Here is a 25,548-nt window from a genome sequence, read left to right on the forward strand (position 1 = left end):
TCCGCAGGGACCAACCACGCCCCGGGGGTCACGTGGTGGCGGCGCGGCGGGAAGGCGACACGTGGGCGCGGCGGCACCGGGGGCGCGGGGGTCCCGCGGCCCCCAGCGGGTTCGGGCTTAAACTCCGGGAAGGGAGAAGCTCCCGGTAGCCCCAAGGACACCGGTTTGGCCCCAGGCCACGAGCCGGGGGCCAAGAGGCCCCCCGGGTCTACCCCATCACCTCCTGGTTTCCAGGGGCAGCTGCAGATTTTTCCCCCCACTGATTAATGGCAAAAACAAGCGATTCACGTCAACCGGGGAGCAGCCAGCGGGGGGGGGCCGTGAGACAGGCCTTTGCCAGGAGCAAACACCACACGCAGAGCTGCAGGGGGTGGGCAACCAAGGGCCGAGGCACTGGCAAGGTGCAAAAAAAACAGCTTGAGGTAGAGTAAGTTTCACAAAACCCCAGGTCCAAGCCCCTCGCTCATCCCCGGCAGCTCCTCTGGACTCTGTCCCCCCAAAAGCAGCCCCAGCCCTGGGCTGAGCCCCCTCAATCCATCACCTCCGGTTGTTCAACACCAAACGCCACCTAAAGCCCCCAGCAGCCGCCAGAGCGAGGGATGGAGGTGGGACCCCAAAACCGGAGATTTCGGAGGAAACCAGACCCCAGAGCAGCTCCCATCGCCCCACGGTCACCCCCCCCCAGCCTCAGCAGCCACCGGTCCTGTCCCCCCCCCACCCCCATCGCGTCCTCCCCAAAACCCCCGAATCCAACAGCTCGAGCGGAACCACCCAAACATCCCCCCACAACCCCCTCCCCCGCAGCACCACCAAATTAAAAACGAACAGAACACTAAGATATAAGTTAATGCTTAAATTATTTGTAAAACATCTTAAATTTTCTGTGACATATTTTAAATACCCCCCCAGAGCCCCCCCACGATGTGTGTTCCCCAGAGGGGGCTTCAGTTCCAGCAGGGCCAGAGCCTGCAAGTTGCTGGGGGAGGGAGCAAGGAACAGAGAAAGGGTTTGATCCTTTCACAGCTTCAACAACTCCGCGCTCTAAATATCAATAATAAAAGTTATAATATAATAAAATAGTTCTTCGTGAGGCAGTGGAGATCAAACAAGCCCTTTTAGGCCCCCCTGCGGGGGCAGCCCAGGTTTGGGCTTGGGCTTTTGTATAAACTCAGTAGTAAAAAGGGATATTTGTTTTGCTTTTTTTACTTGGGGAGGGGGGGGAGCGGAGGGGGCGGTTCTGAGGGCAGGGGGGGCGGTCGGGGCTTGTCCGTGTTGGCGGCGGCTCTGGCGCCGGCGGCCGCGCGGGGGTTCAAGAGCTCCCCGTACGAGTGGAACTCGAAGGCGGGGGCCGGGGCGGGCTGCATGCCCTGCGCGCTCAGCAGCGAGTGCAGCATGTTCACCGTATCCTGGTAGTCACTGGCCTGGCTCACGTTGTGCCCGTTGGCCCCCGTGGGACCCTTGTCCGATTTGCCGTGGGTACCCCGGGCTTTGTTGGCCTGGGGTAAAGGGATATTGCCCGGATCGGAGCTGTGCCCGGGGAGGTGCGGGTACGGGAAGGGCACCCCGGGGCCTTTGGAGGGTTTGCTGACTTTGGGTTGGTGCTCGTGTGCGGCCGGCGCGCCCGGCGCCATGAGCTCCTCCAGCAGCGGCCTCTTGCGGGACGAAACGAGGGGGCCGTAGGTTTTGTGGGGGGCGGCGCTGGGCTGGCTGCCGTGTTTAGAGTCTCCCGGTCGCTTGTTGGTGACGCTGCTGGGACCGGCGCCGAGCTGGGGGTGTAAGTGTTTGTGCGAGTGGTGGTTGTGATGGTGGTGGTGGTGGTTGGAAGAGTGGCCCTTGTGTTTCTCCTTGTGCTCCCGGTTCTTGACGCCGCACTCGTCCGAGGAGCCGTGTCTGTCCGCAGCCGTCGGCACCTTGATCCGCATTTTGATCTCCTCCTGCTTGGAGGGGAGCGCCCTGTCCCCAGCTCCACTCGCCACCGGGATCCTCAGCTTCAGCGCCGAGGCTTTGTCGCCTTTCTCAGGGCCGGGAGGACGCTCGGGGTTCTCCGAGCCGCCCATGGGGATTTTCAGGACGACGGGAGAGGGGTTGCCGTCCTGTTGGACTTCCCTCTCGCGCTGCTGCTGCACCAGCAGGTTCTGCGCGGCGTAGGCGTACTGCGAGCGCACGTTGGCCTCCATGTTCTCCAGCTGCCGTTTCTGCGCCGCCAGCTCCTCGGCGTGCTTGGCCCTGTACTCCTTGAGCGAGACTTTGGCCGAGGGAGCGTTCTTGCCGCTCTGCTTCTGATAACCAGCGCCATCTTGCTGTAACGGGTGCTCGGCAGCCGACGAGCTTTCGTTAGTCCTGTGGCTCTGGCCGGTCTCCAGTTTGGGGGGAGGATGCTGGGACAACCAGTGCTCAGACTGGGACGTGTCCCCAGCGCTCTGGTCGCTGGGCGAGTCGGTTGTGGGCGGCAGAGAAGGCCCCGCTCCGGCGGTCGAGGATGTTGACATGCTCATTAACCCAGCGATGTTCATGTCCGAACTATTGTTCCTGGAAATCATGTTGAGGATCGTCTGCTCTGACAGGCTCTTATCTTCGCCGTGGTCGTCAGCCTTTGACTTCCTGGCTGCTTGAGAGGCCTGGAAGAAAAGCAGCCATTGGTTATTTACTTCGGGCTGTCGCTAGAGCTGGTTTGATGCAAACAAAACTCTGTGCAGCGCGCAAACGCTCATTTAAAGACAGATCCACTTTGTCCCCGTCTCCCCTTGTGGGAAAAGGCCAAACCACTGCAAGCAGGGCTGCTAGAGCAGCTAAAAACCCACGAGTTAATTCAGAACAGATGAACTCAAGCTCTAAAGCAACATTTTGCAGAGTCACAGCATTCAGACCTTCCCCACACACATGCCCTTCAGACACTGTCTCGCATTGTAAGAGCGGAGATGCCACACGCAAGAAATCAGAGCTTGTTCTCTCCTGCAAGCACCCGCCGTCCAAAGCAGAGCCTTACCCGCCAGTTCCGGATGCGTTTAAGCCGATTGGGAGTTTTCTCAAGGATCTGCAGGAATTCATGAGTCAGTTCTGCAGAGAAAACACAAAGCCAGGCAGGAGGGTCAGAGGCAGAGCAGCACGACCCATCAGGGCACCCCCGCACTGACGAGCGGAGCTACTAACGAGATGGGGCCGCTCCAGGAGGGGAAATCCTGCGGATTGGTATCACTGATCGCATTTAAACTCATCTCACTGTGCTTTTTGCCATCTCTGTGGTACCACAGAGGCTGGAAACCTTGACAAGTCCTGGAGTCTATGAACGGACCCAGGAACAGAGTCGCCAAAATAACGTTAAGAGCTTTTAGGGGAAATAAAACTAGTCCCAAACTCACCATCTAAGAGCTCCAGAGTCACAGTGCCATCGACGTATTCCCACCAGTGCTTCCCATCCGTGGAGACCGGGATCTCCCAGTTGGACCATTTGCAAGCCAGGTGGATGCAGACGCAGGCCACGACGGGAGGGGTGTACTGCAGGCTGAAGGTGGTCAGGTGCAGGCTGGGGGCACCGCAGTGAGGGAGGAACAAAAAGAACCTTTGAGTGCTTAAAATGGGTCAATAAGAGAGATGGGGACAGACTCTGAGCAGGGCTTGTTGTGGTAGGACGAGGGGTGATGGTTTTAAACTAAAAAAGGGGAGATTTAGATTAGGTAATAAGGATGAAATTGTGGCCTCTGAGGGTGGGGAGAGCCTGGCCCAGGTTGGCCAGAGAGGTGGTGGATGAAGCATCCCTGGAGACATCCCAGGCCAGGCTGGACCCTGAGCACCCTGAGCTGGTGAAGATGTCCCTGCTCATGGTGGATAAGGTGACATTTAATGGTCCCTTCAACCCAAACCCTCCTGTGATTGTATCAGCTCCCAAACCTGAACTTCAGGACGCACAATCACCCGCTGACCAAAGGCTGCGCAGGAGGTGGCCGTGGTGGGACGGTCCTCGCCGTTTTCCCCCAGCACAACCCTCCTGTTCCCAGTGTCTCTATCCCGCTCCACCAATTTGCTTCTTCCTTCCCCGTTTTTCTCAGGCCGCTGTCAGCTTGAGGCTCCGCACAATCCGAGAAGAAACTAAAGACACTTCCAGATTCAACTCAAAGAGCAAACTGGCCCTTTTTGGCTTTCAGGAAGCGGCTGGTCCTTCCTAAATGATTTTTAAGAACAGTGACTGGCTGTGAATAGCACCACACACCGGAGTGACTCACCCTAAAGGGAGCCCGGTCACCTATCAAACAGTTTTATTAGTCAATTAGTAAATTAATTTGCTCAGACGTCAGTGCTGGGCGGGCTGGGAAGCACAGAGAAAGCATCTTCCTCTCTACTAAGCCTTGCAAACCCGGCAGCAAACCGAGTGTCCCCATCACCCTCATTAATTGTCCCTTGATGGACACGGGGCCACCGAGCGTCTCCGTGCAGCCGCACGACGGCGTTGGCTGCGTTTCTTCAGGTTCTTAAGCACTTTTCCAGCAATGCAATATGGACAGAGAGAGATGCACATCTACAGCCACAAAGGCTGACCCTGCTTCGCGGATACTGTATTTACATCGAGTCAAACCCAGGGAATTCGGAGCCTTTATCTGGTCTGGCAAGGTCAGAAGCGAGGGTGCACAAACAGCCTTCGCTCTGCCCTGCACCGGTGCCAAAAGGAAATAAAACGTCTGGACCTACGCCTGATAAATCGAGTTCATCGCTTAAGCAGCTTAATCAAGCGTTTCGCAGCATCACTTTAAGGCAAAACAGAGGCTGCGCTTCTTCCTTTCTACCTGGATTTCTTTCAATTAGAACCTTAACTCGTAATTCCTTGGTTTAGCAATTACCGCTGCAGGGACAAAACACGTTTCAAGGACGCGTTTGCCCGCAAATCCCGACACCACCTTCCCTTGACGCTGCTTTATGCAGGAAAACCCACACGATGCCCTTTGGAGCTCGAGAACCTTCAACAAAGGGTTCGCCCGGCGCTGGGCGAGCGGGTAACGCAGGTGGGGAGGAGAAACAACTCGCCCAAGGCCACACAAACTCAGGGCTTGGCAGCGTTTTCTGACTCTGCAGCTTCACCCGCACGAGCACTTCAACCATCTTTTCCTCCCATCCCTTCACTCCTGGGAGCTCTTTCACAAAACCCACAGGATTTCCCGTGTCCACCACTCGCTCTGTTCTAAATATTAACTCCGCAAGCAGTGAAGTTCCAAGCATCCCACCTGCCTCGCTTAAAGGGCCGATTGTGCAGCCAGTTTTAAGCAGCTGGAAAAGGATTCTCGCTCTGTCTGAACCAAACCGAGCGATCCCCAGGCTGCCTAACACCTCGGGGGTCACATATCCTTATGATAAAACCCTCCCGTCCAATATGAATTAATTAGAAAATAACCTGTTGGTAGCCATGAAATAGGAAGTTTGCGCCAAGTCCTTGCTGGCTGAAAGAGAAAAGGAAAGCACGGTGTGATTTGGTACGTCCTGGTGATTATTACACACACAACACCCACCACTGTTTGACTAATTACACCACAGCGTAGTTAGAAATTACTGTACGTAGAGATTCTGGCGTGGAGAAGGAACTTAGGAGTTACTTGGCGTAGTTCAGCAGAACCACAACATCACGCCAGTCGTTTGTAACCGACTTGATTTTTACATTGGTACAGTTATCAAGGAGAACGACTGCAGGTGAGCTCTTAGGCAGCTCTGAACGCTCCGGCACATTTTCACAGCTCTTATCGTATTTTCACGTCCCTTCTCTACCGCGCTGAGGTTACAGGGAGGAGAAGCCGCAGGTTATTTGCCATCCGGCCCCGCTTACCTCGCACGAGCTGCGTGCACTTCACCACGTGGGTGTGCGGGTGGTCGATGGTGATCTCGAAACCTGGAAGAACACAGAGAGAAGGGCCGTCAGCGAGGCAGCAGCACAGCCCCGCGGATCCACGAACCTTTATTCCCGCTCCTGGGGGACAAGGTTTTCTCCCTTCCCTCCTACAGCCCCTGCTCTCTGCCCGGCAGGAACACAGGAGCCTGTTTTCCTGTATATCCAGAAGACTCAAGTTCTCCAGGCACAAAACCCAGAGGTCAGTGCTGCTGCCAGCCCTCCGAGCAGCTACATGCGCTTGAAAGACCTCACTGAAAACAAAACAGCTATTAAGGATTTTAAAAATAGCAGGACAAAGCCTCTTCCAGCAGCTGGGAGGAAGGAGAAGACAATGGCATCGGCCCAAAGGAATTTCTGTCACCCAAAAAGCTAAGAGGAAGCAGACGTTTTCCCTTTGAAGGAGCCTAAAGACAACTGAACTTAATCCTCGCTGCAGTTTCCTATTCACTTTGGCCATTATGTTTTAAAGTAAAAAAAAAAAAATCATTCAAATCGGTCCATGTGTGCAACAGATTTGGTTCTTCCCATGCAGAACGTTCTAGAAGAACTGGGACATTTTAAAAGGCAACTGGAGAACCGAGTGGTTGCAGAAGCGAGGTCCCAGTTTGGCCCATCGACACACCCGCCCCTCCCGTCCCCTCGGGGGAGTTTGGGGCATTTTCTGCCAATCAAGTCAGAAATAACCACGATTTTGGAGCAGAACGCTACCTACAAACTGCCTCTGAAACAGAACATACGTTAGTAAAACGGAATCTTAACAGCACATTTTAGAAAGGAACAGGATACGAGATCCAACAGCCACAGCCCTACGTGGAGGCTCCAGCTTCTACTGTCAAAAAAACCCCAACAACCGTTGGTTTTGTTGTTTCGGGTTTTTTTCCCCCCCCATTCCGATAAAAAATTAACTTTCAGCCCAGGTTTTGTTAGAAATCTCTCAGTGCAAACTGCTTCCTGCCCACAGGACTAGAGCGTTATCAACAGCACAAGGGAGGACAGGGACTGGCATCCAAGCGGTAAAAACCTGTGATGGGAGGGGGAGAAAAGAGACGAGCCACAGTTTCATTTCTCTGAGCATCAAACCTGACACAAGTTACACCTGAAAAAACTGCCGTTCAAAGCAAAACAAGGAGCGGGCGTGAAAAATCCAAGAGTTTGTTGCCTGGACTCTTGCTCTCCAGCTGTGCAGCTGCCCTCCAGCTGTGGAGAAGGGGCGCTCAGGCTCTGCGGAACTCTCCTGGCTCTGGGATTCGTGTGGCAGCCCGTCCGCTTGGAAAAACTTACCCAGGGTCTGCAGTATTATGCTCTCTAGAATGACCAGGTCTTGGGCTTGTTGCAGGTAAGCCTGGGGTTGAGAGGACAGGCAAGTTACTCACGATGAGGCAACTCTGTATAAAGCCTGCACATTTCTAACAGCCTTTTTTTTTTTTTTCTCTTGGGGAGGCAAAAATAGCAAAGGGGAATCTTTCTGTTGATGTGCACTGGGGGAGCTGGCGCAGATTCCCTGCCAGAGAAGAGAAAGCAGAGCGCTGGGGGGACCCGCTCCCCGGCTACAGCTGCTGCGGGGGGTCCCTGGTCCCTCGCGCTGCACGGGGCGGCTACACAGGGAGGAATCAGCTGCCTTTTTATTTTGTCCTTAAGCCTACCCCTTTTCAGCAGGGTTGGCTGCTCAGTTCCAGGTAAGATGGGCTGTCTCGAGAGATGGGGAATGGGGTTTAGTAAAAACCCACCGTTAAACGCGTGGGGACAGAACAGAACCAACCGCACACACCACCCTCTGCTCTGCAGCAGACACTACTCAATCGCAGCCACATCCACACCCTCCTCGGCAGCTTTATCACGCAGACACCGTTACGCAGCACAGCCCAGTCGCATTTGCAGCAGCACAGCAGAGGAGAACACAAGAGAAGTTGCCACAGAGCAGGGGAAAAAAAAGCCTTCTGCTGTACAGAAGCCAAAAAGCTCTCGGTAACGCAAGAGGGGCTGAATTGGAAAGCTGGCACTGGCCATCCTGGGACACGGCCGCTCGTTAGAGCGGGGGCTGCGGAACCCGAGCGAGGCGGGATGCGGCAGTTTCTGCCATTCCTGCTCCTCCCATCAGAGCCCAGCTCCCCGCTCGCAACACTTACCTCGCTCTTGGTGTCTAGGGGAGGTTCCTGGGGATGCAGACAAGCATGTGCTACCTTGATTACATGCTCCAGTTTATGAGGCTGCTCCTCCACCTTGGCCGCCAAGAACAGAGCTGCTGGTACCACCGACTTCAGAGAAAAACAAAACAAAGTTAATAAGTTTAATAGGAAAGCGATCTCACATATAAAACAAATATCCTCTTAGGAAATTAAGCCTGTGCAAGTCCAAATACCCCCAGGAGGAAAGAGCATCTCTGGTGACTACCGGCAACTACAAACCACTTGTCCCTTCTCCAGGGTCGGTCCCACCGTGCCACCCCCCAGCTGGTTGCCAGGCAGCAGCAGGAGCAGAACGGGGGGGTCCCGGCGCCCCGCACCCCCCAGCCCCCAGCACACTTACGTTTCTGTGGAACTGCGTGAAGGACTGCACCATGTAGAACCGGTGCATGTACACGATGGCCGTGTTAATGGTGAGCTGGGACCTGAGCAGGCGGTTAAGGAAACAGCCCCAGCGACGAGTCCCGAGCAGCACCCTCAGCCCCCCGACAAACCCCCCCCGCCGCCGCGGTGTGCGCGGGTCTCCCCGCTCCGGCCCCCCTGCTCACCAGCACAGCTCCCCAGGCTCCCAGTCTCCCCGTTCCAACGGCCGGGCCGGCTCTGCCGGATCCCGCAGGGCGCTCGGCTCTCCCCGCCTCCCTCTCCCAACGGCCGGGCCGGGCTCTCCCCGCTCCGGGACCCTCCCCGCAAGCCGGCCTCACCCTCCTCGCTCCGGACCGGCCTTTACTCCCCCAACGGCCGGTCCCGGCTCTTTCCCCGGCCCTCCCCGCGGCCCAGCCCCCCCCCGCCCCGCGGCGGCGATACCGCAGGCCTAGCGCGGCCTAGCGCGGCCCGGATACACGTTGAGGCGCTGCCCCATGTCCTGTAGCAGGTTGGCCGCCTGCTGCCGGTACGAGAGCTCCTTGTCGGGGTCGAGCCCGGCGCGGCGGGAGGGGCTGCGGTCCAGCTGCTCGCGGGTGAAGTACCAGCGCTTGCCGGTCGCGCCACCGCCGCCGGCCCCGCCGCCCGCCGAGGCCTCCATGGCGATCTGCGCCCGCGCGCGCACGCACGCACGCACGTACGGGAAAGGGCGCGCTGGCGTCACAGGGCGGCAGCGCGCGCGTACGGCTGCGTCACAGGGCAGGGCGGGGCGGGGAGGAGCCGTTGAGGCGCCTGCGCGGTTGGGCGGGAAAGACGCTGCCGGGGGGGGGGCGGGGCGACCGTTACCCCTCCCGTTAACCGCAACCCCCCCCCGCTAACCCTCCGTTAACGCCCCCCCCGCTAACCCTCCCCTAACCCCCCCAAGTGGGTGATGACTAATGAAAAGCTTCCTTTGAATCCACATTCTACATCCAGCGAACTATTTAACATGGAGATCCTGAGGTGAAAATCTCTCTGAGGGGCTTTCTGAGGGGCTGTGGCACTAACTACGGAGAAATAGCTGCAAAAACAGGACAACAAACAACCAAACAGAACCACCACGGCAACGACAAGCAGCAAAAACTGCAAGACCTCTCCACCAGTAAGAAACTCATCTGAAATTACCTGATAAAAGTTGTTGGAAAACACAGGCGAATTTGAATGTGCGATATCCCTTTAAAATGAAAGTTAAACCATTGATAAACCAAATGGTTTATCCTTGTCAATACAGACGAATTTGAATGTGCGATATCCCTTTAAAATGAAAGTTAAACCATTGATAAACCAAATGGTTTCTCCTTGTCAATACAGACGAATTTGAGCGTGTAGTCCCTTTAAAATAAAAGATAAACCATTGATAAACCAAATAGTTTCTCCTTGTCAATACAGACGAATTTGAGCGTGTGATATCCCTTTAAAATGAAAGTTAACTCATTTGGTTAATAAATGGTTTATCCTTTAAGTTTTATAGTAGTGTGAGCTTTGTGGAGCAGAAGGAGCCTCCTCTGGAGCTTTTCTATCATTATTAACTGTATAAAAGGTGCTAAGTTTGCAAAGTATTATTATTATTCAAACCTATCAATGCTAAAATTCCTTTCTTAGCTAATTTGCCCTCACACCTTGAAACACACGGTTCTTCAGATATGGGGGTTTCACCCCCAACCCCGTCACCCCATCACCTCCCCTTCCGCCTCCCCCCGTGGTCCCTGAGCCCTGTTTGCCCCCCAGGACCCCCCCACCCACCCCCCCATTCTCAGCCCCACACACCAGGCCACAGCTCGTATCCAAAGTGAGTTTTATATATAATTAATTTATCTGTACACACGAAGGACAAAGAAGTACCTCGGGGCAGCGGTGGAGGGAAGGGGGGGCGGTGCAGCCCCCCCTGGGCTGAGCCCCCCCCGCCCCAAAACAGCTTCAAACAAACAAACAAAAAAAAAAACAGGAAAAGGAAAAAGGAAAAAAAAAAAAAAGTCACTTCATTTTTTTTTTTTTTTTGCATTTAAAAGGTGGGGGAAGCTGCACCCACCCCCCCCTCCCCGCTGGCAGCCCCGGGAGGGGGTGAAGGTGCTTGGCCTCTGCCCCCCACCCCCACAGGCGGCACTTCAGTTTGGCACATGGAGGGGAGGGAATGGGACACCCCCCAGCCCCTTCCCCGGGGGGGCCCATCTCCCCTCTTTGGCACATGGGGGATTTTAGCAAAGGGAGGGGAGGCTGCACCCCAACCCCTCCCTACCCCCCCCCTGGTGCTGGGCAATCCCCCCACCCTGGGGGGGGGCACAGCAGGGGGTTCCCCCCCAGCCACCTCCCTTGTGTCCATTTCTCCCTTTGTTTTTTCTTTTAAATACATGGATTTGGGGATTTTTTTTTCCTTTTTTGCCTGACCCCGGTGCAGGTCCCGGGGTGGGGGGGCCACACCAGGCGGGGCCCCCCCTAACTCCCTGCAGGGCCAGCATTGAGGAAGTAGGTGGTCATCTCGCCCTTGCCCTTGACCTTGACCAGCCCCCGGCACTCCAGCACGTAGCCCTTGGCCGCCAGCACCTGGTACAGGTCCGTTGTCACCTGCAGGGGGAGTGGGACACATGGGGGGGTGAGGAGAGGCTCTGGGGGGGCCCTGTCCCCCCCTCCCGCCCCCCCGCTGACCTGGATGCGGTCGGGGACGCCGGTGCTGTCCATGCGGCTGGAGACGTTGACGGTGTTGCCCCAAATGTCGTACTGAGGCTTGCGCGCCCCGATCACCCCCGCAACCACCGGGCCCATGTTCAGGCCTGGGGTGGGGGGTCAGAAAGGGACAAACAGGTTGTCACGGACCCCCCCATGGCTGCGGGGGGGAGGTGGGGGGCATGCGAGTGGAAAAGAGGGGGCAAAGGGGGGTATGGGCAAAGGGGAAGCGGGGTGCAAGGGTTTGTGCGTGCACGGGGGGGGCGAAGGCAAAGGGGTGTGTGGAAAGGTCTGCACATGCACAGGGGTGTGCAAGGGTTTGCACATGCACAGGGGTGTGCAAGGTCCAGTGTGTGCAATGGTTTGCATGTGCACAGGGGTGTGCAAGGGGGAAGGGGTGTGCAAGGGGGAAGGGGTGTGCAAGGTCCAGTGTGTGCAAAAAGAAAGAGGTGTGCAAGGGTTTGCACGTGCACAGGGGTGTGCAAGGTCCAGTGTGTGCAATGGTTTGCACATGCACAGGGGTGTGCAAGGGTTTGCACATGTGCGGGGGTGTGCAAGGTCCAGTGTGTGCAATGGTTTGCATGTGCACAGGGGTGTGCAAGGGGGAAGGGGTACGAAAGGGCCAGTGTGTGCAAAAAGAAAGGGGTGTGCAAGGGTTTGCACATGCACAGGGGTGTGCAAGGGCCAGGATGTGCGAGAAAGAAGGGGTGTACAAGGGTTTGCATGTGCACAGGGGTGTGCAAGGGGGAAGGGGTGTGCAAGGTCCAGTGTGTGCAAAAAGAAAGAGGTGTGCAAGGGTTTGCACATGCACAGGGGTGTGCAAGGGTTTGCATGTGCACAGGGGTGTGCAAGGTCCAGTGTGTGCAATGGTTTGCATGTGCACAGGGGTGTGCAAGGGGGAAGGGGTGCGAAAGGGCCAGTGTGTGCAAAAAGAAAGGGGTGTGCAAGGATTTGCATGTGCAAAGGGCTGTGTGGAGGCAGCGGGGTGTGTAAAGAGGTACATGAAGGCCTACACGTGCAAGGGCTAAAGGGCCGTGCAACATCAGCACCCATCAAGGGGTGTGTGAAGGCTGTGAGCACAAAGGGGAAAAGGCGTGCAAGGCTTTGCTTGTGCAAACGCGTGTGCAAGGCCCAAGGGGCGTGCAAAGATCTGCATACAAAGTGCTCTGCAAAGGCTGTGCATGCAAGAGGTGTGCAAGGCTCGTGCGGAGGCTGTACGTGCAAAGCCAAGGGGGCGTGCAAAGCTCCCCCGTGCAAGGGCTACGCACCAGGGCCGCGTGTGCGAAAAGGGACGAGGCGTGCAAGAGCCGGTGGCTGCTGTGCCGCGTGCGAGGGACGTGCAGGGACGTGCGAGGGACGTGCGAGGGAAGTGCAGGGACGTGCGAGGGAAGTGCAGGGACGTGCGAGGGAAGTGCGAGACCGCTCACCGATCTTCATCTGGAAGTTGTTGAAGGAGTGCTCGTTGATGTACTTCATCTGCTCCATGAGGTGCATGGCGTAGTCGGCAAGCGCCGCGATGTGGCTCCGGCCCTCGCGGTCGTAGGTGGCGGCGTTCAGCCCCGAGGCCGCCATGTAGGTGCTGCCGATGGTCTTGATCTTCTCCAGCTGCCGGTACTTCTGCTCGCTGATTATCTGGGTGGACAGGGACAGGGGGTGGTGTCACCCCCACGTGGCCCCTCTGGGGTCCTGTGCCCCCCAGCTGCCTGCAGCCCAGCCTGTGCTCACCCCGTGCATGGTGCTCCGTGGTGTCTCCAGCAACCTGTGCGCCCCACCTTCTTGCACCCCATGCACGGTGCTCTACAGCCTCTCTGGGGCCCCCTGCACCCCATCCCTGTGCACCCCATGTACACTGCTCCACAGCCTCTCTAGCACCCTGTGCACCTCATCCCCTGCACCCCGTCCCCACACGTGGTGCCCTACAGCCCCTCCAGCACCTTGTGCACCCCATGCACATGTTTCCATAGCCTCATTGGGGTCCTGTGCACCCCATCTTCCTGCCGCCCAGCCATGGTCTCCCATGCTCCATGCACACTGCTCCATGGTCTCCAGCACCCTAAGCACCCCATCTTCTTGCACCCCATGCACAGTGTTCCACATCCTCTCTGGAGCCCCGTGCACCCCATCCCCTGCGCCCCGTCCCCATACATGGTGCCCTACAGCCCCTCCAGCACTCTCTGCACCCCATCTTCATGCACCCCATGCATGGTGCTCTACAGCCTCTCTGGAGCCTCGTGCACCCCATCCCCTGCACCCCATCCCTGTGCACCCCATCCATGTATGCTGCTCCACAGCCCCTCCAGCACCCTCTGCACCCCCTCTTCTTGCACACCATCCCTCTGTACATTAGGAACTCTGCTCCATGCACCCTGTGCACTCTGCTCCAGCACCCTGTGCACCCCATCTTCTTGCACCCCATGCACAGTGCTCTACAGCCTCTCTGGGGCACTGTGCATCCCATCCCCATGCACCCCATGCATACTGCTCCACGGCCTCTCTAGCACTCCATGCACCCCATCTCCTGCTCCCTGTCCCCTGTACCCCATCCCACAGCTCCATGAACGCTCCTTCACCACCTCTTTCCAGCACCCCATGCACAGTGCTCTACAGCCCCTCTAGCACCCTGGGCACTCCATCTTCTTGCACCCCATGCACAGTGCTCTACAGCCCCTCTAGCACCCTGGGCACCCCATCTTCTTGCACCCCATGCACAGTGCTCTACAGCCTCTCTGGGGTCCTGTGCACCCCAGCTCCTGCACCCCATCCCACAGCTCCATGAACACTGCTCCATGATCTCTCCAGCACCCCATCTTCCTGCACCCCATCTTCCTTTCCCCACTCATGCTGCTCCACAGCCTCTCCAGCACCCCACACACCCCATCCCCACACCTCCCATCCCCATGATCCACCCCACTGCACCCCAGCACCTCGTCGAAGTCAGCGATGATCTCGTTGAGCAGGCGCAGGCACTCGACACCCTCGTTGTTGGCCTCCAGCTCGACGTAGAACTCGGAGAAGTTGCTGATGGAGGCGAACATGACGGCCACGCACTCGCAGGACTGGTAGTAGAGCTCATCGTTGCGCCGCTCCCGCGCCAGAAAATGCGCCGCCACGTCCTTGGGCAGGATGTTGTGCAGCAGCCGCCGGTTGTACGCCTGCAGCTCCTCCATCTCCTCCTTCTCGCCCGTCGCCTGCGGCACCCAGCACCATGCAGGAGCTGCCCCGGTGTGCGGGGAGCGGGGCGGTCCCGTCCCCTCGTCCCTCGTCCCCCCCAGGTCCTACCTGCAGCTTCCAGAGGAAGTCGAGGCGGGCAGTGGACTCGACCTGCTGCGCGTGAAGGTACAGCGCCAGCGCGAAGACGGCCAGGATGACGGGGGTGACGTACCGCAGGGCCACCTTCCCCTCCGCTGGGCTGTGGGTACCGTCCCCCCGCTGAGAGGGGACGCCGGACCAGTCCCTGCCCACCCCAGGGACCCCAAACCTGCACCCGGACCCCTATGATGCACCCACCCCAGGGAGCCAAACTTGCACCTGGACCCCTATGATGCACCCACCCCAGGGACCACAAATCTGCACCCACCCTGGGGACCCCAAACCTGCACGTGAACCTCTATGACGCACCCACCCCAGGGACCCCAAATCTGCACGTGAACCCCTATGACACACCTACCCCAGGGACCCCAAACCTGCACCCGGACCCCTATGATGCACCCACCCCAGGGACCCCAAACTTGCACCCGGACCCCTATGATGCATCCACCCCAGGGACCACAAATCTGCACCCACCCTGGGGACCCCAAACCTGCACCTGGTCCTCTTATGACGCACCCACCCCAGGGACCCCAAACCTGCACGTGAACCTCTATGACACACCTACCCCAGGGACCCCAAACCTGCACCCGGTCCCCTATGATGCACCCACGCCAGGGACCCCAAACCTACACCCACCCCAGGGACCCCCTAAGATGCACCCAAACCCCAAACCTCCACCCAGCCCCCAAAGGTGCACCCACCCAAGGGATCCCCAAAGATGTACCCACCCCAGAGACCCCAAACCTGCACCTGAACCCCTATGACGCACTCACCCCAGGGACCCCAAACCTGCACCCAGCCCCCAAAGCTGCACCCACCCTCCCAGCATAGACCCCAAGGGACTCTCCTGCTGTCACGCACCCTCATCCCCCTCCTCCCAGTTCCCCACTGGTCCCAGTCCCCCACTCACCATTCACCCTGGGTCACATTGAAGGGCCTGGTCGGGGGGAGAGGAGCCGGGGTTAGCGGGGTGGGGACGCAGCTCCCAGGGAGGGGACAGCGGGGGGACATGGGGCACTCACAGGGCGTTGGCCACCACCAGCAGGTCGGCGTTGTCAAACAGGGTGGCCTGGGGCCCCTCCACCAGCACCAGGTAGGTGGCCTCGATGGCCACCATGAGCAGCAGCTTCCCGATGCTGCTGATGTGCAGGAAGACGGAGCAGGCGAGCAGGCTCAGCACCACGCTGTAGCTGAAGTACTGCGAGAGGGACACCCCGCAGTGACACCGGCACCCACGGGGACTCCCGCCAGCACCCCAAACCCACGGGGACGTGGCACCCGTGGGGACACCCTGCCAGCACTCAGGGGCTCGGTGCCAGCACCCATGGAGGGACCCATGTCAGCAGCCTGTGTCTGCGGGGACACTGTGCTGGCACTCTGTACCCTTGGGGACGCTGTACCTACAGCATACTGTACCCTTGGGGACAATGTACCTACAGCACCTTGTACCCTTAGGGACACTGTACCTACAGCACCCTGTACCCTTAGGGACACTGTGTTGGCACCATGTACCCTTGGGGACACTGTACCTACAGCACCCTGTACCCTTAGGGACACTCTGTTGGCACCAAGTACCCTTGGGGACAATGTACCTACAGCACCTTGTACCCTTGGGGATGCTGTACCTACAGCACCCTATGCCCTTGGGGACCCCATACCAGCACCCTTCAGGACACTGTGCCTACAGGTACCCACTCTGGCACCCTGCACCCTCAGGGACCCTGCGCCAGCACCCCTGGGGACATTGTGTCTGCACCCTCAGGGACCCTGCACCAATGCCTGTGCAGGACTCTGCACCCATAGGGACCTCTGCCAGCACCCTATGTCTGTGGGGACCCCGTTCTAGCACCCACAGGGACTTCTGCCAGCACCCTGTGTCTGTGGGGACCCTGTTCCAGCACCCATGGGGACCCCCTGCCAGCACCCTATGTCTGTGGGGACCTCGTTCCAGCACCCATGGGACCCACTGCCAGCACCCTGCATCCTCAGGGACCCTGTACCAGCCCCCAGAGCACCTGCCCTGCTGGCACCCACGCAGGACCCCGTCCCAGCCCCGCACCCACGGGTGCCGCGCGGGTCTCACCTCGGGGAAGTCGCAGGCCAGCCCGTGGCGGTGACAGGGCCCCCCGGGGGACCCCAGGGACAGGTTGAGGGTGCGCAGCTGGCAGGGTCCCACGGCCTCCGGGGTGACGTTGAGCTCGTGGGCAGCGCAGTCCCGCAGGGACACCCGGCTGCAGGTGAACTGGAGGGGACGAGAGGGGTGAGACGGTGACCCGCGGCCCCCCACCCCCCAGCCCCACGGCCCTACCATGTTGACGAAGGCGGCGATGAAGACGAGGAGGATGGTGAAGACGCCGATGACGGTGCTGTGGGCGCGGGACTGGACGATCTTCCGGGACAGTTGCTGCAGGGCAGCAGGGAAGAGCTGGGGGGCAAAATCCCCGTCACACTCCGCTGAGCCCCCCAAAACCCCCCCCACTGGCCCTGGACTCACGGTGACACAGGAGTAGACGGCACAGACGAAGAGGATGGTGGCGAGGAGGATGAAGATGCTGACGTAGACACCGAGCATCAGCGGGGAGCTGAGGAGAGAGGCGGCTGTGAGTGTCGGGGGGCGGGGGGATGGCGTGGGGGTTTTTTGGGGGGCTGTGGCACTCACTGGGGGAACACCACAATCTGGAGGCAGCAGATGAAGCAGAAGACGAGGAGGGTGCAGGCCACGTAGCCAGCGAAGCGATCGTCCACCTTCTTGGAGTACTGCGGGGACATTGGGGACAAGGCTGGGCCGAGGGGGCCGGAGGGGACCACGGGGATGAGATGGAGGGGGACAGAGGGGACCCCGAGGGATGGGACGGAGGAGCTAGGACAGGGAGGACCATGAAGCCATCGGGATGGAAGGGACCCCACAGATGAGAGGGGACAGAGGTGCGATGGAGAGGGTGGAAGGTGCCATGAAACCAGGACAGAGGGGACTTGAGGGGACAGAGGGACACCCCCCACCTTCTTCTCCAGCTCAGGCGTCTGGAAAGTGAGCAGGAACTTCTTGACGTGGTCCTTGCGGAGCTGGTCGATGCTGCGCGCGTCGATGGCCCGGCTCAGGAACTCGTCCACCTCGTCCTCGGGGTTCAGGGCCTCCTGGGCGCCACGGCTGGGGACACGGCTGGGTCAGGGTCCCCCCGGGTCCCCCCCAGCATGGGCTGGCTGTGACCCCCCCCGGGACACTTACTTGTCTTTGCTGGAGTCATCGATGCCCTGGGGAGATACAAGAGAAATGGGGGGTGTCAGAGCCACCAGTATGGATGGGGGGGACCCTCGGAGGGACAAGGACATGGGGCATCCCCCAGAGTGACCAAGGCCACCAAGGATGGGGGACAGAGTCCTGATGGTAACCAGGATGGCGAAGGGGAATCCCCAAGGGTTCTCCAAGCCTGGCAAGGATAGGGGCGTCCCCAAGGGTCTGGGGGGGGTCTGACACCAGTGAGGACGGGGGACCCCAAAGGGTCCCCAAGGCCAGTGAGGACGGGAGATCCCCAAGCGCTGCTGTGGACAGGAGGGACACGTCTGGGTCCCCATGGGCTGGTGAAGATAATGTGGATCCCCAAGGGCTTCTGAGGACAAAGGGGACACCTGGGGATCCCCAAAGTCTGAGAGGACGGGGACAGACCCGCGGGTTGCTCGGGGCCGTGGGCTGCGGGAGGAAGCAGGGGAGGCAGCGAGCGGCCGATACCGCGGCGCCGGGGGCCCTCAACCCCCCGAGGCCGCTCACCATCTGCCGGAAGGCCTTGGAGTCCTTGGTGCGGGAGAAGGAGCGCTCGGGCACCCAGCGCGGCACCAGCCCCTCGGTGGAGTTGGCGCGGGCGCGCTGCAGCTTGGCCAGGATGGCTTTCTCCTCCTTCTGCGGAGCGACGCGGTCGTGAGAGGGGCAGCCCCGGCTTCCCCCGCTCGGGTTCCACCCGCCTCCAAAAAGCCGCCCCGACTCACGCGCTTCTGGCTGCAGCCGACGATGAGGAAGGTCTCGATGTTGTGCTCCTTGAGGTAGGCGTTGCGCTCGCCCCCGTGGCCCGGCTCCACCTCGTAGTCGCCGTTCAGGTACTGCAGCGTGGCCCAGGTGATGTGGATGCGCCTGGGGACGGGAGGGATGAGGAGCTGAGCCCCCGCTGCCCCCCGACCCCGGTCCCCAGCCCAGCATCCCGGCTCACCCAGCTTTGCCACCCGCTTCCATGTGGTTGGCCAGGGTGACATCGTTGGACCAGACGTCGAACTGCCACTTGCGCAGCCCCAGGACGCCGCAGTGCACGCGCCCGCTGTGGATGCCCACGCGCATGTTCACGTTCACCCCCGTCACCTCGCGCACCAGCCTGAGAACGGCACCAGCACACCGTGTCACCACGGCCACCGGGGACGGGCACAGCCCCCCAGGGCTGCGGTGGCACCGGGGATGTGCCAGCACTGGGGATGGGCACAGCCCCCCAGGGTCGTGGTGGCACCAGGGATGGGCACAGCGCCCCAGGGTCACGGTGGCACCAGGGATGGCCACAGCCCCCCAGGGTCGCGGTGGCACCAGGGACAGGCACAGCCCCCCAGGGTCGCGGTGGCACCAGGGACAGCCAGGACCCCCACGCCCGTCCCACTCACGAGATGGCCTCGATCATGTCGACCCCCATCTCCACGCAGCAGTGCGCGTGGTCCCCGCGCGCCTCGGGCAGCCCCGACACGCAGTAGTAGCAGTCCCCCAGGATCTTGATGCGCAGGCAGTGGTTCTCCTGGGGGGGGAAGGGGCAGGTCAGGGGGGCTCAGGGACCCCCAGGACCTCCTCCCGGCCCCACCACTCACTGCCGCCAGCTTGTCGAAGCGAGCGAAGAGCTCGTTGAGCGTCATCACCAGCTCCTGCGCCGTGCACTGCGAGGCCAGGCTGGTGAAGCCCTCGATGTCGGCGAAGAGGATGCTGCCGGGAGGAAGAGCGTGGCCTCAGTGGGGACACACACACCCCCCCCTCTGGACCCCCCCCCCCAAACCTCACCCGCCCCTGCAGTACCTGACGTTGTCGTGCTTCTGGATGTAGATCTTGTGGAACATCATGTCCTCCTTCTTGGTGTTGATGTCCTCCTTCATCTCCATGGCCACGTGCTGGGGCAGCACCGAGAGCAGCAGCCGCTCCTGCCCCCCCGGTATCGCCCCGTCAGTGCGGGGCCGGGGTCCCCATGGCCCCCCAGCCCTCCGGGCCCCCCACCCACCTGCTGGCGGTTCTCGCGCTGGAGGTGCAGACGCGCCTGGATGTACCCGCGGGTCTCCTGGAAGGCCTGGCGCTGCGACACCTCGGCCGGGTAGTGGGTGCAGACCCCCACCACGTTGGTGCACAGGAAGATCAGGGCGTTGGCACTGAGCTGGTGGGGGAGGTGGATTCAGCACGACCCGCCCCCCCCGGAATCCCCAGCCAGCTCTGCCACCCTCCTCTGCACCCCAAAACCCCAGCTCTGCTATGGGGGTGCAGTCACCAGGGGCCACAAGGGGGGACGTGGGGCAGGGAGACATGAGGGCATGGGGACCCAAGGTAGGGGGATGTGGGCATGCAGGGACCTGGGGACATGGGGGACCAAGTCAGGGTATATGGGGATACAGGGACCTGGGGGGGATGTGGGGATACAGGGACCTGGAGACACAGGGGACCAGGTTGGGGGGGATGTGGGGATACAGGGACCTGGGGGGGATGTGGGGATACAGGGACCTGGAGACACAGAGGACCAGGTTGGGGGGGATGTGGGGATACAGGGACCTGGGGGGGGTGTGGGGATACAGGGACCTGGAGACACAGGGGACCAGGTTGGGGGGGATGTGGGGATACAGGGACCTGGAGACACAGGGGACCAGGTTGGGGGGGATGTGGGGATACAGGGACCTGGAGACATAGGGGACCAGGTTGGGGGGGATGTGGGGATACAGGGACCTGGAGACATAGGGGACCAGGTTGGGGGGGATGTGGGGATACAGGGACCTGGAGACACAGGGGACCAGGTTGGGGGGGATGTGGGGATACAGGGACCTGGAGACATAGGGGACCAGGTTGGGGGGGATGTGGGGCACCTAGGAACGTGGGACACCAAGGTAGGGGGGTGCAGGGACACGGGGGACTTGGAGACACAAGGCATGGGGACAGAGAGGACCTGGGGCTGTAGGGGGGATGCAGGGACCTGAGCACCCAGGGTAGGGGGGAACAGAGGGGACTTGGGGACACAGTGGACCAGAGCAGGGTGAGTGTGGGGGAACTGGGGACCGAGTGCAGGGGGGACATGGGGCACCCAGGGATGTAGGAAACCAGGATGAGGGGACCTGGGGACACAGGGGGGACACGAGGACCCGGGGCAGGGAGGAGCGTGGGGCCACGGCCAGGCCCCATGGGCCCGCGGGAGGCAGAGAAAGCTGGGGGGCCAGGAAGCGGAGATGGCGGCAGCGGGAGCCCTGCGGTTTCCCCCCTCCCTGTCCTTGTCCCCCGGGACTGGGGCCAGGGCTATTTATAGTGCTCTGGCAGGCTGGGGGGGGGACACTCGCACCCGCCGTCCCCATCGCAGCCCCCCCAGCCAGGGGCTGTGGCCCCATCGCCCACCCTGTGGGGGTCACCCCACTCGGGGGGCTTCCCCTCCTGTGACCCCCTGCAGCTCCCGGCCTCGGCCCCCCCAGCATCGCGCTGCTCGCCCTGTGCCCCACAGGGACAGCACGTGGCCCCGGCCAGGCAGGGCGAGGGTGACGAGTGGCCCCACGCAAGGAGGGGGGCACAGCGAGGCACTGCTGGGGGCTGGGGACACACAGCCCTGGGGACAAGGGGACCCCCCTGTGCCTCCCTACACATGCAGCACCCCACTGGGAGCACCCACCACCCCTGGGTGGGCAGGACAGGGGACACCACCAGGGTCCCAGCCCCCTGGGTGGCAGCCAGCCCCCCGCCCTGGCGCCCTGGCCCTGCATCCCCCTCGGGGGTTTCCGCTGGCCCCACAACAGGGGTTTTGTGGGTGCCCCCCCCACCCCAGTACAGCCCACAATGGTGGGTCTGTGCACAGCCCCGCTGGGACGAGGGGCCCCTTCGCCCCCGGCGCGGGGCCGCGGCAGCACCGCGACCCCTGGACACACCGCAGGCAGCACCCACGGGACCCTGGCACGGGACCCCCCCGCTCCCTGGGCAGCCCAGGGGCCCCTCCCACATCCAGAATTTTCCGTGTGGCAGAAAAGACCAATTTTGCAGGAGACTTGAAAAACCACCAAAGGGGACGGGGGGTTGGATGGGGGGGTTGGTTGCGGGGGGGTCCCAACCACGCCACAAGCAGGCAGGACCCCCTTGGCACAGCGTCCCCACGTGTCCCCCCAGCCCCACCTGCTTCCAGAGGAAGGGGTCGGCGGCGTTGCGGTGCCAGGCGATGGTGAGGTGCAGGGCGGACAGGAGGACGCCGGCCAGCACGGCCGCCCGCATCCGCACGGGCAGCAGCGTGTAGGTGATGTAGATGAAGAACACGCTCCACCAGACGCCCTCGGCCGCGCTCCGGGGAGCCACGGCCACCGTCCCCAGCGCCTGCACCCCGGCCAGGAGCCCCAGCACCACGTAGCTCACCACCCACATGTAGTCCTGGGGGAAGGCGCTGCAGCTGCACAGCACCATCAGGAGCAAGAATAGGGCCGTGGCGCTCGCCAAGGCGGCGGTGGCCGGCACGTGCGGGGTGCCGGGCAGGCAGTGGAAGAGCAGCATCACCCCACAGACCAGCACCAGGACCCCCATCAGCACCGTCAGGCTGCTCTGGTTCATCTGGAAGAAGTAGCGCTGGTAAAGCCGCTCCAGTTTGGCCGACTGGAAGCGTTTGGAGCGGAAAACTTGGAGCAGCCGCCGCCAGCACTCGCCGGCCGATGGGCGCCCACCGCGGCCCCCGGCCCCCTTCGGACCCTTGGTGTCGCCATCCTCCAAAGCCAGGTCCACCGATTTGAGCCCCAGGTCGCCCGTGGGTCCCTTCTTGCCGTAGTGGTCCTCCTGCCAGGTGCAGCGCAGCCCCCGGGGGGGCCCCCCGCCCCGCTCCATCTCAGGGTCCTGCAGGCAGCTCATGTAGCGGGGGCCGCAGAGGGCGGCGCGGGGCCGGGTGCCCTTCTTGCCGTTGCGCTCCCCCCATGCCGTCTTCCGCTCGTCCACCTTGGGCACCAGGATGCCGCTGAACCACGACATGCTGCGGGTGCCGGGTAGGGGTCAGCGCTCGGTCCCCCATCCCAATGACCCAAGAGGGACCCCGGTGCCCGTGAGGGTGCAAAGGGAAGTTTTCCCCACCCTGGAGGGCCAGGCAGCGAAGGGCCCTGATGTCCCAGCCCCCCCGGGGGTGCAGCCCCCGAGCCAGCCCCGTGGTCCCGCAGAAGCAGCCGGTGCCGGTGTCCCGGTGCTCGGCCCTGCCGTGGCCGCCCCGAGCCTGTCCTCCCCGGCACAGTGACCTGCGGCAGAGCTGGAACCGTCCCGGCTGTCCCGGCCTTGTTTATCTTGAACAGCGGCCAACAGGCTGCACCGGGCACCTCGGCCCCGGGGCACCGGGAACCAGCCGGGACGTGGCAACCGGTCGCAGGCCCGGGCAAGCGGCGGTAGCGAACGGTGGCCTGAAGAAGGGCCGGCCCCGGCGGCGGCGGCCGCCTCCCTGCCCGCCCGCCCCGCGGGGAGCCCCGCCGAGCCCGGCCCGTCCGCCCCGGCCCCGCCAGCGCCTTCCCGCCGCCGCACCGGTCACCGGGCAGCCCCCCGGGACCACCCCGCTCCTGCCGCCCCGGGAGCCGCTCCGGTCCCACCCCCCGCCGCACCGCGCCCCGCGCAGCGCCCTGCTCCCGGTCCCGCTCCGCGCCGCCGGCCCCGCTCACCTCCGCCTCCGGCGCCGCCGCCCGCGGGGCTCCGCGCCCCGGCACGGCCCCGCCGCCGCCCGCTCCTACACGGCGGCCGCGCTGCGCCCCCGCCGTCCCATCCCGCGCCCACGCCGGGCCTTCGGTGGCGGCCCCGGTCGCGGCCCCGGCCCGACCCGCCCCGGCCGGTGCCCGCCCCCCCCCGCCCGGATCTGCTCCCGGGCGCTCCCGGCCGGCGGCCTTAAAGGCGCAGCGGCGGCGGCCCCGGTACGGCCCGGAGCGGCCCGGTGCGGCGGGGGAGGCGCGGGCGGCGCGCGGGGGCGGCGGGCGCGCGCGCGGGCACGGGCGGACCGGCACCCCCGGGGCTGCGCGCACACACACACACACACACACGCACACACACGCACCGCGACGCTGCACCGACATGGCGACATGGGACACCGGGGGCACGCGCGGCCGGGCCCCCCCGCGCGCGCACACACGCGCCCCCCCGGACACCCCCGTGTCTGCACACGCACCCCTCCCCATTCTGAGTGTGTCCCTTGCACACACACCCTGTACACACACCCACACCGCCCAGTACCCCTCTCTTGCACCCCCCCACTGGTCACACATCTACAGCCCCTTGCACACGCGTGCACACACTTGCACACCTGTGTGCACACACACACCCCTTTGCATGTGCACACACACACGTATCTCCCTGCACACACACCTACACCCTCCTTAGGCACCCCCTGCGTGTGCACACGCAGGCGCACATGTGCACACACATCCTTGCACACACACATGTGCTCAAACACACCCTTGCACACATGCGTGTATGCGCACAAATGCACCCTTGCACACATGCACATGCACCTCTGCACACACGCATGTACGTCCGATTTGCACACATACATGCACCCTTGCACACGCAGGCACGTGTGCACACACGTGTCCTTGTGCACATCCGTGCCAGTTGTGTGCACACACACGTGCACTCTTGCACGCACGCTCATTTTGTGCCCACACGTGCACCTTTGCACACACATACATGTGCACACGTACGCTCATTTTGCACACACACACACAGCTTTATATGTACCCTGGCACAAATGCACGCCCATTTTGCACACTCACATGCACACGAACCCTTGCACACACTCACCCGGTTTGCACACACATGTACATGTATCCTTGCACTCACATGCACATGTGCACGCCCGTTTTGCACACATACACACCCCCTTGCACGCATCCCCCCTCAGCCCCCGTGCCCAGACGGGTGCAGGACAGCCCCTCACTGGGGTCCCCGCCTGTACCCCACGGGTGTCCGTGGCTCAGGCCCTGGCACTCCTCCCGCCCGTGGCGGGGCCCCCCTCCCGCGGCGCCGCCGGGCTCCGCACCCCCCCCCCGCAGCAGCGCTGGGCCCCGGGGAGCGCAGATTAATCATTAATTAGCAGCTGCCGCCGGGCCCGTGTCCCCGCGGCCCCACGCGGAAGTCCCACCGCGAGAGGGGGGTGGGCACCGGGGCCCGGCCTGGGGGACGGGCCGGGGGCACCTCGGGGACACCCGGGGGTCCCAGCACAACCCGGGTGCCCCCCCGGGTCCACGGGCGGGATCCGGCCCCTGCCGGGGATCCCTGGGACAGATCCTGGCCCTTTTGGGGACCCCTGGACAGATCCTGGCCCTGCTGGGGATCCCCTGGAACAGATCCTGCCCCTGCTGGGGATCCCAGGGACGGATCCTGCTCGTGCTGGGGATCCCCTGGAATAGATCCCACCCATACTGGGGAGCCCTGGGCCAGATCCTGCCCTTTCTGGGGATCCCTGGGCTGGATCCTGCTCGTGCTGGGGATCCCCTGGAATAGATCCCACCCATACTGGGGAGCCCTGGGCCAGATCCTGCCCTTTCTGGGGATCCCTGGGCTGGATCCTGCCCGTGCTGGGCATGTTGGACCAGCCCTTGGCCATGCGGGAGCTCTGTCCACACCAGAGCTCCCTGGGCCCGATTCTGACCCCGCCGGGGCTCCCCGGGCCGGATCCCGCCCCCCCCGCGCCGTCCGTCTCCCCGGGGCCGCCGCAGCCGCCGCCCATCGCCCCGGCCGGGCGGTGCAGTGATGCTGCGGCACCGGGCCCGATCCGGCCTCCCGCGGGCACGGCGAGGACACGGGGCGTGGGGCGAGTGTGCAGGGGGGCTGCCCCCACCTCGCGGCCCCCCCGCAGCCCCGCCTACCCCACGCCGGGGTATATGGGGGCAGATCCCCCTTAGGGGAGGGTGGCACGGCCGCCCCGGGACCCG

The 25,548-nt window shown here is 62.3% G+C and overlaps 2 protein-coding genes across 3 annotated transcripts; both read right to left on the reverse strand.

Annotated features, from left to right (window-relative positions):
- Positions 1-838: 838 nt before the first annotated feature.
- Positions 839-9,081, reverse strand: CCNT1 (cyclin T1). Its single transcript, XM_082073503.1, has 9 exons — positions 8,892-9,081; positions 8,396-8,477; positions 7,996-8,124; positions 7,151-7,211; positions 5,807-5,869; positions 5,381-5,426; positions 3,360-3,523; positions 2,987-3,057; positions 839-2,618 (listed from the first exon to the last, which is right to left on the reverse strand). The coding sequence occupies exons 1-9, from the start codon at positions 9,071-9,073 to the stop codon at positions 1,203-1,205; spliced, it is 2,214 nt and encodes a 737-aa protein (XP_081929629.1). The 5' UTR covers positions 9,074-9,081; the 3' UTR covers positions 839-1,202.
- A 1,160-nt stretch (positions 9,082-10,241) lies between these two features.
- On the reverse strand, positions 10,242-23,442 carry ADCY6 (adenylate cyclase 6). 2 transcript variants are annotated; one of them, XM_082073544.1, is made up of 22 exons: positions 23,287-23,442; positions 21,785-22,619; positions 19,656-19,805; positions 19,457-19,578; positions 19,255-19,366; positions 19,057-19,184; positions 18,621-18,779; positions 18,403-18,544; positions 18,188-18,316; positions 17,648-17,673; positions 17,422-17,569; positions 17,081-17,178; positions 16,916-17,003; positions 16,730-16,846; positions 16,505-16,663; positions 15,444-15,619; positions 15,332-15,358; positions 14,392-14,521; positions 14,037-14,300; positions 12,540-12,744; positions 11,095-11,219; positions 10,242-11,013 (listed from the first exon to the last, which is right to left on the reverse strand). In XM_082073544.1, exons 2-22 carry the CDS (start codon positions 22,616-22,618, stop codon positions 10,885-10,887), a joined length of 3,468 nt encoding a protein of 1,155 aa, XP_081929670.1. In that variant the 5' UTR covers position 22,619; positions 23,287-23,442; the 3' UTR covers positions 10,242-10,884. The 2 variants fall into 2 exon arrangements, with proteins under 2 accessions (XP_081929670.1, XP_081929669.1); XM_082073543.1 differs by having other exon boundaries at positions 16,730-17,003.
- Positions 23,443-25,548: the final 2,106 nt, after the last annotated feature.

The sequence above is a fragment of the Streptopelia decaocto genome (genome assembly GCF_964273445.1).
Source record: "Streptopelia decaocto genome assembly, chromosome: 27".
Taxonomy (NCBI): domain Eukaryota; kingdom Metazoa; phylum Chordata; class Aves; order Columbiformes; family Columbidae; genus Streptopelia; species Streptopelia decaocto.